This window comes from Misgurnus anguillicaudatus, chromosome 24, assembly GCF_027580225.2.
Source record: "Misgurnus anguillicaudatus chromosome 24, ASM2758022v2, whole genome shotgun sequence".
NCBI lineage: Eukaryota > Metazoa > Chordata > Actinopteri > Cypriniformes > Cobitidae > Misgurnus > Misgurnus anguillicaudatus.
The window spans coordinates 9,691,209-9,707,966 of NC_073360.2; the positions used below are offsets into that span (position 1 = coordinate 9,691,209).

The 16,758-nt window shown below is 37.8% G+C and overlaps 1 protein-coding gene across 1 annotated transcript in view; it reads left to right on the forward strand.

Annotated features, from left to right (window-relative positions):
* The first annotated feature begins 162 nt into the window (after positions 1 to 162).
* Positions 163 to 16,758, forward strand: part of foxo1a (forkhead box O1 a) — a 47,452-nt gene continuing 30,856 nt past the window's right edge. The window contains exon 1 of the mRNA XM_055195923.2: positions 163 to 1,047. Within this exon, the coding sequence (XP_055051898.2) occupies positions 484 to 1,047 (564 nt within the window). The 5' untranslated portion in view covers positions 163 to 483. The remainder of the gene's footprint in view (positions 1,048 to 16,758) is intronic.

Here is a 16,758-nt window from a genome sequence, read left to right on the forward strand (position 1 = left end):
TTCACAACATTTGTAACTCGGCGAAAGTTTGTTTACTACTTTCACAGGGGACGAAAACACTGCTCGTTTCGCTTTCAATCCCGCGCCTGTGGTTGGCTGTCGGCGCCTGTCAATCACGCGTGGGGGCGGTGTCAGGTGACATATGATAGTGAGTTCCAGTAAGCGCACTAACAGTTTTACTACACAGACATTCAACAAGCGACAAGGACTATCACATACCACTGGACTAGACTGGATTACAAAACGCCTTCGTAACTTAACAACAGAACCAATCTGATGCCATTTATTCTACTTTGTCATACGTTATAGCCGTAAAGTTAGTTGGGACGGACGATTACAAACGCACATCGTTTCCGATGTAACAAAGTCAAGTTTTAAAGTAACACCGCTTCATTACCATCAGATTTTTTTGGCATTTTGTGTCACGCATTATTTTGCCAATCATATGTGACATTTTAAGACGCGTACAGTATTGCTGGTACCATGGCTGAAGCAGCCCAAAACCAGATGGTCGAGATTGACCCGGACTTCGAGCCACTCTCCCGGCCGCGCTCCTGCACTTGGCCGCTGCCGCGACCGGAGTTCCCGAATCCCGGCGCCGCCGACTCCAACACATCCTCCCCGGCTCCGTCCGTCAAGCAGGAGCCCTCCGGCAACGCGGACTTCATCAATAACCTTAGTCTGCTAGAGGAGAATGAGGACTATCCGGATCAGAAACCTCTAATCCTGTGCTCTGATTTCCAGTGCCAGGACAACTGCATCCACCAACAGCAGCAGCACCAGCAGCAAATCCCAAATCAGCAGCAACAGGTGCCCGTGCTCTCCTCCCCGGTGGCCGCCGCTGCCGCAGCCGCCGCCGCTCAGCGCAAAAGCAGCTCGTCCCGACGCAACGCCTGGGGAAATATGTCATACGCGGACCTGATCACCAAAGCCATCGAGAGCTCCCCCGAAAAACGCCTCACGTTGTCTCAGATCTATGATTGGATGGTGAAGAGCGTCCCTTATTTTAAAGACAAGGGGGACAGTAACAGCTCTGCTGGCTGGAAGGTATTTGTTTTGATTATTTGGTTTGTGTACAGACGTGCCTGTGGTCCGTGCATGTGCGTTGCGTACTTGCGCTCGCGTCTTCTCCTAGCTGCGCGAGCTCACGGATTTTCTGTATTTTGGTTGATTTCTGCTTTCCCATATGTTCCAATTACTTGTGCATCCTTATTGTTTTAGGATTGTCATGGGATTGTCAATAGTCTTCATTCATTGTTGTGTAGGACAGCTGATTGGCTCTTATTATGCGCAGCACATGGTGAGGTGATGCAGTCAGTGGGTCAAGTGCTGTGGCATGTCATATGATATGTGTTATAAGACGCCTGCTGACAGGGAGAACTTTTAGGTTCTTTTCAACTTTTTCAGGTTAAAGGCAAATGCAAAGTCAAGAGACGAACCCTCTGTGACCAAGACAAGACTCTCTTGATGCAAAGATCAAATTTGGAAACGTAGAGCTGTTGGTACAAGAACAAGACTGCTTATTTTAATGCAATTGAATGAAGAAAAGTTTAGACTATAAAAATAAAAAATATATTTTATTTTTAGTACACTGAAAGTAGACTCCAATGTAATCCAAGACCCAGACCACGTCCACGTTTGAATGATCCTGAGAGGTCTCAAAACCAAGCTCGTAAGATCATCACCGATTGTAAAATGTATGTGATAAGGTGTATCCCAACAAAACAAATCAAGTGACGCAGAAACTGTTATGTCACTTTACTATACCGGTATTCCTGAATCAGCCTGGCAACCAGAGAAACAAGAAAACAATCCCTTTCAGATCCATGGAAACCTCTCCGTTTTGTGGGCGCAAAGTTGCGTTGTTAGGTGTAGCGCCTCATCGCACCGCACACTATTAATATCCATGGGATTAACTGTCAATGCCCCTCTGATGTTTGCCAAGTATGTAAGCATGGCAGTCTACGCATGCAAGTAGAGATCTGCTCCACCCTTTGGTTTATTGTCTGGCTCTTTGTGCCAGCATTCCACAATTGTCATGCTATTGTGAATCCGTTGGGGAGGTGCATGCATTGATAGCTGAATAAAATAAATTCCTATGCTTGAATAAGCGTATTTTACTACAGGAAGTTCAGAGAGTACAGTTAGTGCAGAGTTTTGAAAGCACGCCTAACCCGTTGTCAGATCGTATAAATTTGTTGAATCTTCTTGAATCCATGTGGCGAATGGATGCTTTATTTTGGCTCATGTGATGATATTATTCTGAACAGCAGAGTTGTGTAAACACAAGTGTAAACATAGCTTTGACCTTAGCGTATGACGTCTATAAATGTACTAGAACATCATAGGCGTGAGGCGGTTCAAGTTCTCCGCGCCTATCAGCTACGTCATTTCACCTGTGGCCTTTTTGTTATTAGGCAAATAGCTGATGCCTATTAACGTGCTGCAGTCATGCGTAAACGCGTTTAAGATTGCATTTTTTTTGCATGTGTTGTAAATGACTCATCGTCTAGTTTAGTTTCACTGCTTTGTGTTGACTAGGTTTTGGAAGGGCGTGAGGTGGCATAGTGGCATGGTGACTCGGTGAGCCACTGGCCACACAGGGCCCACACTGAAAAAATGCTGCTTTCGTATTGACCCTGTTAGGCATGCAAACTGTTTGTGGATGTGAGTGACATATCAAGCAATAACAGAAGTATGAATTATGGTTTATTTATTGATTCAGAAACGTATTAGTGTGCATTTATTGTAATGCATGCAGGGTTTTCAATGGAATATTCATACTTTTAAAAATGGATTCTTACATTTACTACAAAAAGTTGGTGAGATGTAACCATCAATTTTACACGTTCACTTATTCCTTCCTATGAATTGTAACCTAAAATCTTAATGAAATGTATAGATTACATGTCGTACTGCACCTTTATAGCCGGATTTCTGCATAGTCAGCCTGTTTTTGCAAGAACTGGCATCTCTGCCAACTTACTGTAATTCGCTCCAGAAATTGGGTTTTCTCACAAAGAGTAAAAGAAATGGAGAGAAATCTATCATCGTTGCTTCTTGCACGCTCTGATTGTGATAAGAGAATTGAATCTCTGACATACCCCATCACTCCACCGCTCAACCCGCAGTGCTGAATCATCGGGCTAAATTGTCAGTGTGTGAATTGCTTCAGTCTGGGCTTTGGTCCAGAGGATAAAGTAACTCTTCTTGACAGAGTAACTTTTGGCGGTTAATGTCACACCTCCAAAGGCTATATTTTTGAAACCAGGTTACCGTACTTGGGGCGTACTCGATGCTTATGTCCATTACTCTTTCTCAGATCTTGTGCGTTGATGGGATGTAGTGCATGTGCATCATTACATTAATATATTGTATGTAAATCTATGGTACTTTTCTGATACAACCATGATAACTTTTCTAATATCTATGCTGGTATCCATAGAGATAGTAGTCGTATTTAGGCAAGCTTTGTGATTCAGCGTGATTCAACCAGCAAGTTTATAGTGGAAGACAGTGTGAGCTCTGTATTACATGTAACCCAGTAGGTCAGCCAGCTCTGGGCAGCTTGACACGGTAACTCATCTTTTTCTGCGGGGAACAGCTATTGCACTTCATTTTTTTATCAGGAGACGTGTCTTACACATTCTTTTCAGCTGATGTGAGTTTGATGTGCGGAGGATTTTCTTTTTCCGAGTGGATCATCAAGACTATTAGTCCTCCTAGTTGTCAATCAGGAGTGTTGCACAATTGCATTTTTTAAAAAAGTGGAGAAGGCGGTTCTTTTCTAAAATTCGAGAAAATCCTCCGCTACACCTTTAATGTTGGTCTTTTACCACTTTTGTTACAAATGTAAATGTTGCAAGCCAGGTTCAAAGTCGCATCATCACCCACATGAGGATCACAGTTTAATTTGTCATAACGTGCATTAATCACAAGGCTACGAGTAGGGCTGTCACAATGATTAAATAATCATCTCATTGCGATTGTTTGACCTCATCACGATGATTTCAGATCACCGCAATGATTGCACATATTTTTTAAAAACTCAAGGGGGAGCTGCACCGCCTGTATAAACGAGACCGTATCAGATTTAGGGATGGGACGGTATGAAAATTTCCTATCATGATTATAGTGACCAAAGTTATCACGGTTATCAATATTATCATGGTTTCATTAAAATGAGATGGAAATTATCAAAAAGAACTGATATACACACTGAAAACATTTGAACAAGTTTTATTTTTGAAAATCACAATTTAATATTTCATGTCCCTGAAATAATTTCTGTGGTAAAATAAATAAATAAATGTGTCTAATACGTTTACCGTGAATGAATACAATACATTATCCCTTAAATGCCTTCTTGTGCAAAAAACTACGTTGCATGTGCGCGCCTGCGTCAAACTGATTCTGGCTGGACAAGATTTACGGCGAGTTTTCAAAATCACGGTAATCAAACACGGTTATAATGATAATAAAATTTTAAACAATAATACTAACCGTCAGGACATTTTATCGTGGTTAATCGGGAAACCGGTAATCGTCCCATCCCTAATCAGATTACTTTTAAATATGTGTTATGTGTGGGTGATTCTTACGAAAACTTGGTTTTAAAAATGTCAAGCATGAAAATGTAAAAATTGCTTAAATTTACTTTTTTTCCCACCAGCCATTGAAAAACAAAGTCTGGAGTAAATGGGAACATTAATTTAAAAACTTTTACTTATCATTTAACACTTTTTGTAACATAATTAAAAAAATTAGTCCTAAACAATCTCATTACCGCAACAGTCAGAAAACATCAACACTGACATATTTTCAAAATGACATGACAAACCTGAAAGAACATAATTTGGAGATTCTGCACATGCATTTAAAATCAAAGTATTATGCTTCTATTAATTAAATTAACATTTAATAAGCATCTCTTGCGGTAATGATAATCAAAATGTGTGCATTCTGAAAAGACAATATTTCAAATTAACTGTAAAAAAAAAAGATCTTACCTGGTAGCCATCTTGAAGTAACTGGTCCATGTGCTTGGTCACTCAAAATCAAACTTTATTAAAATTCTGTATGTGTGCTTAAACTGTTCTCAAAAAGTGTTGTGGAGGATGAGAACATCAGGCATGGACACATCATTTTCCTAATTTTTCTTAATTATTATTATACATGAATATTCAGTAAATATTTTTTCTGTCATCTAAAGTAGTCTAGCAAAACATCCATTAATTTTTTTTCTTAATATTTTTGTGTTAATTTGATTAAATTACAACATAACGCATGTTCAAACACAGCCGGACACATTGCGGTAATGAGAATTTCAGCAGAAAATGAAATAAAATTACCAATTATAAATTCTTATGTTGAAATCACACATTGTGCAAGGTAGAACACAGTATTGTGTTAATTCTGATGCTTTTTAATGTTACTATATTACACATTTTAAAGCTAAAATCATTAGTGCCGTGGTGTTTCAATGGTTTCGTGAGAATCACCCGTGTATTAATATTTACTGCCAGGTAAACCTTGCAAAAGATTTAATTTAAATAATCACAACAATGTGTGAAAATTATTTCATAAAGAAAAAAATTTATGAGATTTAAATGTCAAAGCAATAAAACAGAAAATTAATCATCATAATCGGCACAATTTCTTAGACAATTAACCGCCAGCCAAATTTCATAACTGTGACAGCCCTAGCTACGAGCCCAATCTGATTCAAGGTCTCAGCTGAGCTCACGGTTCTCTTCAGGATCTGAACAAAACCAAAGCTGGATAGTCACTTTTATTGTGGTGATACTTACTTACTCTTTTGGCACTTGTGTTGTGAATGTATACGTTACAAGCCACATTGAAACTCTCATCGCCGACATGAGCAACTTCATTTGATCATAGCATGCATTAACCACCACTAGGATACAATGTTTTGGCGAATTCAGGATGTGACAAAACAGAAGCTGGATAGCCACTTTTATCATGGCGTGAAGTCTTTTGTAACACTCTTTTGGTGGAGTGCTAAACTTTTTTTTGCGGGGTCTTAAAGGTCACACATGATATGAGATCTGAGTGTTTCTAAACAAACATGCCTAGACAGTTCGTTTTGATCTGCCTCTGCTATATCTATGAAACACACGTCACTCTGGCCATGTAAATATTTGATGTAAGTTGCTGTCTCCAATCACTACAGTTGTCTTTGATGTCCTCAATCGATTTTCCTGTCCTGTGGTCCGTCACACTTTGATCCTGTGATAACCCCTCCTTCAATCAACTGACACACTTTGAAATCTTTCAAAACAAAGATCTACGAGTACGTCCAGGTCTAATTATTGTAGTTATATTGTATGATGTCAGTATGTTGACTGTCACTAGTTTGAAGTTGCAGTCCATAACTTTCTTTTGGTTAAAAATGTAAATCAGTAATTAAACACGTACAATTTGCAATTGTAAGCTTATAATAATTATTTATAAGTTGAGCTGTCAGCTAAGAAATTTGCAGGCAATGTCAGTTTGATCTCACTGATACAACCCATATAAAGTACGTAAAGTAACCTGCAATCTTATGTTTCAAACAGAGATGGCGATAGGGAGGCAAAAGTTTCAAATTGCAGCTTCAATTTAAAGTCGCTATGAAACGGAGGTAACGATAATTTAAATTTAAAAGCCCTATTGAAGCCAATTTTTTTTTGCACATATAAGATTAAGGTCTGAACTTACTATAATCATTATTTTTAGAGGATTTAAAAAATATTTTCTATAGAATTATTTAAATTTTTTAGATTTAGAAAAAATTATCATTTCCGCAACATGGTTCTACATTAAATATATGCATTTACAAACTCATGTTTCGGTAATGAGAACTAAAAAGTTGTCTAGGCAATACATTTCAACTTTTATCTGAAGAGAAAAAATAAGAACTGCTTACCTGGTAGCCATCTTGAGTGTCACAGTCAATTATGTCCCTTCAAACAATTTTTTTTTGAAAATGTTAGTTCATTGAGGGCTTAAACAATGATTGAAAATTGTTGAGGAGGATGAGAATTTTTTTCTTGGACATTTATATTCTTTATTATTGTCTCAACATTTACCAATGATCACCAAATACCACATGTTTCTTTACTGTAAATGTTTATAGTATAACATAGAAGCTTTTTTTTAGATTTTTTAATTATAAATATTTTCATGTCAAAGAACCCAAATCCAGTCATGGACACGTTGCGGTAATGAAAATTTCCCTCTTTAATGTGGAAAAAAACAAAATTGGTTCATATGATGTCATTTGAAATCATGTGCTTCTTATTTTAATACTCTTACTTTGCATTTACTTTTTTTATCAAAATGTTTCATGACACCTCATAAGTCCAATTTTGCGAGAATCACCCAGTTGGGCCATGTTGCTATTGGCTTTTTTCCAGACCCAGCCCTCCTGCCATACAGTATGACCGGAAGAAGGTGTGTTCGACTTCATGCAGCGCCGCAAGAACTGATGGGTGGATGACGTCAAAGAACAGCGATAGCGATTTGAGAACAATACAAATTTTTTAAATTTGATTCGCTCTCGCTGTACTTTGACGTCATCCGCCTGTCAGTACGTGCGGCGCCACATGAAGTCAAACAAGCCTATTGTTTTTGAGGAGGGGAGGAGATTTGCATTTTTGATTTAAGATTTTTAGGGCACAATGAATTTTAAAAATGACGCATAAAATCTTTTTTTTTTTTAAATACCACAGTATTCCAAAACAAATTACAGTTTATCATTTCAATTTCATTGCGGATTTAAGTATAAGATTTCTGATTTAATATATTTCAATTAAAAAAGTAGAATTTACCTGAAAGCACAAGTTGATGAACTTTTTTATTAAACGGTAATTTAATGCCCTGCAACGTTGTGGTCAATGTCATGACGTTGTTTACTATTGTGAACAAGAATATTTAATTCCTTGCCGAGTTGAGAACATCAGAGAACTCTGGCATAATCGACATGATTCCAAGAATAAGATATTTTGGGGGAAGGAGATCTGCATCGAAACGCTGCGTATTGCCCATGAGTCTCCCGCTGGGACTGTTATCAGTCCTTGTACTTCAGTATGAAGGATGCTTGCAGATGTCCAAAAGCTCTCACCTCCCCTCTTTCCTCACCCATATCCTGGACAAGCATCCTGGCAACAGCCTTTCTCCAGCACTACGTGCATACTCATTTAATCCAATGTGATTCCGCTAAAATCATGCCATCGTTATTTTTAAGCTGTGAAAGGAGAGCCGACGGATACAGCAGCACTTCTCAGTCATTCCCTCAGGCCGTGGCTGTGTTCTTTTGCTGAAGTTCAGATAAGGCGACGCTCATTAGAGGTTGCATAATGAAACGTTTACTGGAATCCGAGGGCTTCGGGCCAAAGTCTGGTGCCACTTGTTAGTCAGCAAAACTCCTGCTGTGGAGCGTCAGTGAGACGGGGGCAACATTCCCTCTCTCACGCACTAATGTGACCCGAATTACAGAACTCAAGATCTAAGGCCGTGATGTACAGAGGCTTTGCATTTTGGGAAATGTCTTGGTAACTTCCCTTTAGAGCTTTAAACCTCTTTGAACATTTCTCTTTCGACCGTTAGGTTAAAGTTTCATTTAATGTACTTCAAGCCTGTTATTATGAATGTTTGATGTGCCGAGTAGTAGTAGCTGTCTTTGAAAACTGATCATGTGTGTAGAAGCTGTTCGGTTGCACTTTTCTTGAAGGAGTGCATTGTTTGAAAGCCTTTTCTTTGATTAGCTAAGACTATAAATTGTATTGTGGCATTTCTTGGATGAGTTTCTGTCTCATATCCCAACATAATTTGCGAAGAACATTAAAAGTACTGTAAGTAGAGCCATTTCCCAAAGATGTATAAATCATTGTTTGACAAAACAACATTGGTTCCAACAATGGCATGAGCTTGGGGGCCGGACTATCTGTTTGACAAACCAATGGTAGATAGGGGGCGTGTTTATTGTTTTGCCAGTTTTTTTGGTAATGCTAGTAATGCAGAAATCACTTCAGCTTCATGATTATACAAACCAAAATAATCACATTTGGTTCCAGGTTTTACAGACATTCTCTATATATATATATTTTGGTTCCAAAACGTGATAAACGCCATTTTTGAAAAAAAATTAGTTACTGCCAAAATCAGCATTATATCAGGTCAGTAGTTAAAAGTAAATTCTTAATTTTACGCAAAATCCAATATCCGCCGTGTTATTCTGTCATCTTTTCTCCCTTTTTTCCCAAAATGCGATAAACGCCACTCCCCCTTTTTTACAGAACGCAATAAATCCCACAGCGCACCATTCACGCAATGTAAACAAACATGGCGGCGTGCTGAGTACATGGAGTCCTAGTTTTCCTCATCTACTTTGTACTTTGTGATCAACAAACAAAACAAAATAATACTTTAATTGCATTGATAAACCTGTGATGGTTTTCTGTGATGGGAAAGAAACGTAAGCCATCAACATCTAATAATTTCCCTGAGAGGCACTCGGGAGACGGGTGCTTGTTCTCCCGACAGCATCAAGCTTCTCATGCTAACACATTGACCCCAGAGGATCTTATGAAAAACTTTTTCATAATTTTACTCAAAGTCAACGAAAATCGAGCAGGACCAAAAACATTTTACAGCTGATCGCTGTGAAACACGTTAAGCGAAGACGTCAAGTAACCGCAATGACAGGGTTCTTAATATGACAAAGTAAGTGTTTTGATTAATAAAATTAATGTTTATATTTTTAATAATTGTGTACAACTAGTCAACTAAATGAATATAACATGGCAAAGATGAATGCACATTTATATAGGCTATTGATTCAATAGATTTATAGCATTTTGAATAAAAACTTGTCATGGATTTATTGCATTTTGGGGAAAAAATAATCAGTTTTTATAATAAATCTTTGAAAATCAATTTATGGATTTGAATTTTTTATGATTTTATAACCTAAAGATGCTGTGTGAAAGTTTGTAACAGAAAATAGTGGTTTTCATCTTGTCACTTTCTTGGTATAGAAAACACGTTTTTACCAAAATTTGTCAAAATGGATTTATTGCGTTTTGGAACCAAACTCTTCATATATATATATATATATATATATATATATATATATATAAAACCAATTTGTATTTTGTTTATCAACAGTACGTACTGATCCAACTGTGCTGAACTTTGCTGAACTCTGATGTAAGAGTGCACCTCGTCCAAGTAAGAGAGGATTGGCAAGTGGACAAGTTACAAAGCCATGTGCAGAATTTCAGCTGCCGAAGGGTGGGGCTTGGAAGTAGGGGCGTATTTTAGGGCCTGACGGATCCGGCTGGGGTCAGTATGTCTCTCCCCATACCCTCCTGTGCCAATCTGCCTAAACGGGCAGGATGGCGTAATCAGCCATACTGTGGTCAAAGCATAAAACATCAACTGGCCGCAGTCTATTACATCCTCAAGATGCTGTTTAGCCGAGATTGCATGAGCGAACAGGCCACAAAGCTGCGTGTTGGCAGAGTTGGTGTTTGGGTTTCAACATGTTGTCCCTCCAAAAAGAAAGAGAAAGTTTGGGTGCTGTGACCGGGTATTATATGACTGTGGAAAGGTTTTACTCAAAAACTGCAGGTACATCCACATGGCTGTTAGTGAGTCAAAACGAGAATGAAGTTGAGTTCAGTGCACCGAGATGCAGAGGAAATGCCACATATAACTTCTGTTACTTATAATTTACATCTGGTATTGGTATATATGTTCTGTTTTATGTGGAACATGATAGATTCGACACTAAAAATGATAAATAACATACAGTAAATATAAGTGGTATATTCATTTTGGAACTCAGATGTCTCGTCATATACATGCAGGTCTTCCAGACAGATTTTAGGTAATAAATTACAAACGGACTCAAATATTGAAAATCTTTCCACTGGCAACATTTTCTGCAATTCAACACTTTTGGGTGCCTTACCTACACAAAATTCTCCAGAGGTCTTCGAGAACTAGCACAACAAAATCCAGCACAAGGTATGTGCACCAACTAGTTTGTTTTCCTCCTCTATGCGAGACTAAAAGCCCATCTGATGGTAAGGGCAGACATGCTGGACCATTTAAAACCAAATAGTCATGAAAGTAAGTGAGTCACAGTGAGTCATAGAGTTGTTTGGTATGACTGTAGCTGAGAGCGATACCAGTGCAAGATGGCTGATGAGGTTGAGCATTTGGTATAAAATTACAATATACTGTAACCTGACACTGCCATAAAAAATGTAAAACCAAATTTTGCATTTGATACTATATAGATGTTCACGACACAAAGTTCCACTTACTGTACATAGATCATTTATTGAAAATATTCTAATAAATGATACATTCAGGAATCTGCGTTATGACGAGAGCACAATAACGTGAAAAGACCCGCAATAATTCTGCTGTCATAGAGCTCTGTAGAAAACTTCAGATTTCCATAAAATGTAAATACACTTCATTCACATTCCCTTCCTACTGTGCGTTCATCTGTTAAATATTTCACTTCATTTGAATATGGTTTTAGCCTTCAGTTACACTCTCAGTCCAACAATGGTTTTATGTTCAAAGCCATTCCGCAGATTTGTTTTGGATAAAGTGTGTCGCGTGGGCCAGCTAACTATGTTAATTAAATGTTTATCAACTAAGTGCAAGAGTGGTGGGCAAAGATTAATCGCGATTAATCACATACAAAAAGAGGTTTTGCATAATATATGAGGGTGTGCTGTGGGTAATTATTATGTGTATATAAATACACACGCACATTCATGTTAAGAAACATTTACATGTGTATTAAATGAATACTTTTGTAATATATTCTATATTATATATAATTTAAATGAATACTTTTGTAATATATTCTATATTATATATAAATTAACAAAATTGATATATAAATAAAACATTTCTGAAATGTATACAATGTATGTTTCTGTTTAAATATAGATAATAATTACACACAAATAACACAAAAAATATAAAGCAAAAACTCACTTTTATTTTGAATGCGATTAATCGCGATTAATTATTTCCCACCATTACTTTTTACTACTGCTAAGAGGTTAGCAAAGCAAAACAGAATACATATAGAAGTCGTAAAGCTGCAGTAGCTTAAACTAATTTAGTTGTAAAGGCCCGTTCACACCAAAATTATAATTTAAAAAATAACTTGAAAAATCACTTAGTTTGCAGCACTTTGACCTTGGCGCCCAGTAACATCATCACTTCTAACTATTCCCCTCTCGCTCAAACGTCCGTCAATATTACAGCGCCCGAGGTTGAAGTGCTGAAAACTAAGTGCTCTTCCGCCATACAATAGTTCTCTTTTATATCCACTTAAGAAATCGCCACGTTTTATTTTGTGCCACCATACTTACTCGTGTAACTATTCATGTAACTTTAAATAGGGAAAACATGGAAGTGTTTGGTGGCTTCTAAATTCATCCCTGTTTGGATCCTAAGGGATGAATGGGGCTAGGCTAAATGCTAACACATTCAAGACGCACTGTACAAAGATTACGTGCACGCATTGAAAAAAAAATAGGTATGTATTAGTTTGTCTAAGTTGAGGTAAGAACATAGTAAAATATTGAAAAACAGTGGTGTTTTCCTTTAAGGAATAGCGTCATCTTACGATATCTATACTTTCCGAGCAATTTTTATTCAGTGGATGGAACATTGACAGCCAGTCAAAATCCATTTAAATTTAAAGTGCCCATTTAAAAATGTGAAACTGCAGTGCGTGAGCTTAGAATAAACATAACATAACCAGTCTGTTGGTGTGGATGCTTATATAGTTTTGTGTATAGTTGTCATTCATTTTGTGAACCCTTATGGGTGAGAAAAAGTATTGTAAAGTGAAAAACCAAATGCTGTTTTTGTTTTTAAGATGATTTTGGCCTTTTGGTAAGTATTTGGGTGTGCTTTTATGTAAGTAGGTCAGAAATGCAATTTGTTTATACCTCATGATGAAAAGAAAAGCTCCTTCGAAAGAAGACTGAGCCATCACGTCACGTCCTGTTATAAAGAAGAATTTAATGCCGCAGTTGAGTGAAAGATGAGGCAGAGATGCTGATAACTGATGATGGGGCCACCCAGAATGATCACAGCGGCCAACACTCATCTTGTTTTGGATGTTTTAGTCTCTTTTTCCTGCGCGTGTGAGTGAAAGAGACAGAAATATGCGTCTCTACGCTAGCATTCGAGTGTGATTGTACATTATAGCCGTCACTTTTACGAGTCCGCTGGCTGCCGACGATCCAAAACCGCAGGCATTACCCTCTCCAGTGTTGTGCAACTCCTGCCCTAAAGCGATTAAACATGGTGCCTGTCAGACTGGCCCACTATTATGACACACAGACACACAGTGCCCAACGCAAACACACGCACCCGTACACAGGCGGCATACCATTCACACACAATATTGAAATACACGAGACAGCCAACTTCCGTGTGGGGAGAACCATGAACAAAAACGGGATGAGTATTTAATTCAGGTCTGCTAAAGAAGATAAAAGGCCTTAAATTTTTATCTGGCGTGCACTCTGGGATTTCCTTTGACATCATACATATCGGTCTCCTTAGCTTAAAGAGGGTTTATGTAACTGGTTAGCCCATATGAAATTGATTTGTGAATGTAACCCCGGCTCTCGAACCCTGTCTGTGCGTGTGTGGCGGCTTTTTTGTGATTGTGAATTCCTGAGCCAGTTGGGCAGATTAAACGTGTGCCCACATGTGCACGCCGTTTTGTTTCAATGAATCATTCATGCCATGTCGGTCTGCCGACTCACGGAGGTCGAGGCTTTCGATTGAAAACAAGCGTAGGGATTTTTGAGCCTCTCCGATCTGTTTTGTTTTTTTTATGTTCGCTTGCTTCATGTTGTTGATGTTTTCATGACCAAGATTTCCATGCGTCACTCTCTTCCTTGCGCCGGCGCTGGGGTTTCCGTGATTCATCCAAAACTTGGAGTGAAAACTGGAATGACCTCTTAGTGGAATTTGTGCCTGTAGATGTGGCTTTTAATAGAGACACTAATCGTAATATACCGAACATGATTTGCTGTAAATATTAAATGTGATTGAGAAAAGAAAAAAATGGGTTAAAAACACATAACATGAAACCTGGGTAAAAACATATGACAAAAACATAAGATGCACAATATTTAAGTGTTGTTTAAACAAATATAATACTAAATATATAGTTACTCTTAATATTAGGAGTATAATTTATTTTTAAAGACTATGGCTGGATGATATACAGTAGCTAATATAAATGTATATCTATACATTTTTCATCCCAAAAACTTTGTACCTCCAGAAAGAGAGAATCTTGACCCTAAATAATTTAATTATGATATAGGAGCAACAACGTTTGATTTCAGTCATTGATTGCACATTGATTTTAATCTTTGGCATGACCGTACTCGATATTAAAGATATCAAGGTTTTATTATCACACAAAGTTTTTATGATTTAAAGGTGCAATGTGTAATTTTTAAAAGGAACTCTTGACAGAAATGGAAAATAATATACAAAACTATATTATCAGGGGTGTATAAAAACCTTTCATAATGAACCGTTATGTTTTATTACCTTAGAATGAGACATTTTTATCTATATACACCGAGGGTCCCCTTACATGGAAGTCGCCGTTTTGTGCCGCCATGTTTCTACAGAAGCTCTTAACGGACAAACTTTTTATTAAGTTGTTTCCAATGATGACATGTTTGTCCTGTGTCGACTACCGTAGCTTCTCTATGCGTTTCAAAAGCAAGGGGTGAGCTGTGAACTGAGCTGTTGGTTGCAATTTGCAACCTCACCATTAGATGCCGCTAAAATGTACACACTGCACCTTTAATGTAGAAAATAGTAGGTCACATTCTACTTCCTGTGTGGACATTAGTGCCCACAAGTTGAAGTTCTCCACAGCTGTTGATGGTGCGTGGCAGCTTGTTGGTGACGATGTCATCCCTAAAGGAAAGAGCAGTGACACTGTCGCCAAACGAGTGGCCACTTCCTGTTCTCTTATTTAACCTCAAACACCTATTCATCCACCCCCTCTCCCAGTTTCCTTTAATCCTTTTCAATGTCTTTCCCCTTCCACATTCCCAATCTCCCACAAAGAACCGTCGGAATGTTACAACAGTTGCGGTGGAATTTGCATGATGGGTCTTTTGGCTGATGTCTCGTGGAAGCCGAAAGGAATTTAATTCAACATGCAATTATATCTTGGCTCGTGATGTGCACACGTCTTAACTTGATATGAACCAGAACATCATGGGCCTGGCTTATGTTTCTACAAATCATCATATGTAGACACTAAATCCCTTTAGTCCTACATCCTTAATTGCTCAATGATCAAGCAAATCACAGACAGGATAAACTGTAAACTTTGGTATGATGAAAGGATGTATGGCTTACATTTTACCCCAAAAATAATGTTGATTTAATAATGGCATCAAAACTTTCCTTTGAATGCGAGCGTGCAACACATACTGCTGTGCTGATGCTCTTAGTTTCTTTATTAAGTGTTAAATTCATAATACACTCACCTAAAGGATTATTAGGAACACCATGCTCATACTGTGTTTGTTCGCCTTCAGAACTGCCTTAATTCTACGTGGCATTGATTCAACAAGGTGCTGAAAGCATTCTTTAGAAATGTTGACCCATAATGATAGGATAGCATCTTGCAGTTGATGGAGATTTGTGGGATGCACATCCAGGGCACAAAGCTCCCGTTCCACCACATCCCAAAGATGCTCTATTGGGTTGAGATCTGGTGACTGTGGGGGCCATTTTAGTACAGTGAACTCATTGTCATGTTCAAGAAACCAATTTGAAATGATTCGAGCTTTGTGACATGGTGCATTATCCTGCTGCAAGTAGCCATCAGAGGATGAGTACATGGTGGTCATAAAGGGATGGACATGGTCAGAAACAATGCTCAGTTAGGCCGTGACATTTAAACAATGCCCAATTGGCACACCAAAGAAAATTTAAAATCGTGAATCCGACCATAGGTGCCCTTTAAAGTGAACTATTTATTTTTTCTTTATTTATTATAGTTGTTTTTATGATACATTGATATTTTAATGCTTGCAGGGATTTTACTTTTAAGTTTATTAGTAATTCTGATTATTCTCAAATTCAGTGAGGGCTTTCTAACCTTTACAGACCCAAAAACTCCCAGATCACCAGTATGAAAAGCTTATAGCCGTCATTGAAAATATAAATGTTTATGGAAAAAAGTTAAAATTGTAGTGGATCTAAAATTTCCTTTTTAATTTATTATGTAATTTTAGTTTTTCTTTCTTTGTTTTGATTGTGGTTTAAAATGTGATCCATGGCCAGGCACGCGCAAATTCGCACTCATATCACAGATTGGGTAAAAAAATAACACTTCCTAAATTTTAACAACAACAAAATTACATAAAAATACAATAAATAAAATTTTTTATGTCTTTCCTCATGTAGCTTTCTGCTTAAAATTGTGCTTCTCTACGATTCACTGTATGCTTACATTAAACAGTGCCTTTCTTGACCTAAATTCCCCTTTGGTAAATAGTTCACATTCTTACACCATAAATTACTTCAGTACATACGTCTGGCTGTCAGTTTGGGTGTGGCACAAATGCTGACTCATAATCGCAGTATGACAAATGCACACAAAGGGCATCTGCTATGATTTAACAAAGCAAACAATACCTATTTAATCCAAGACAA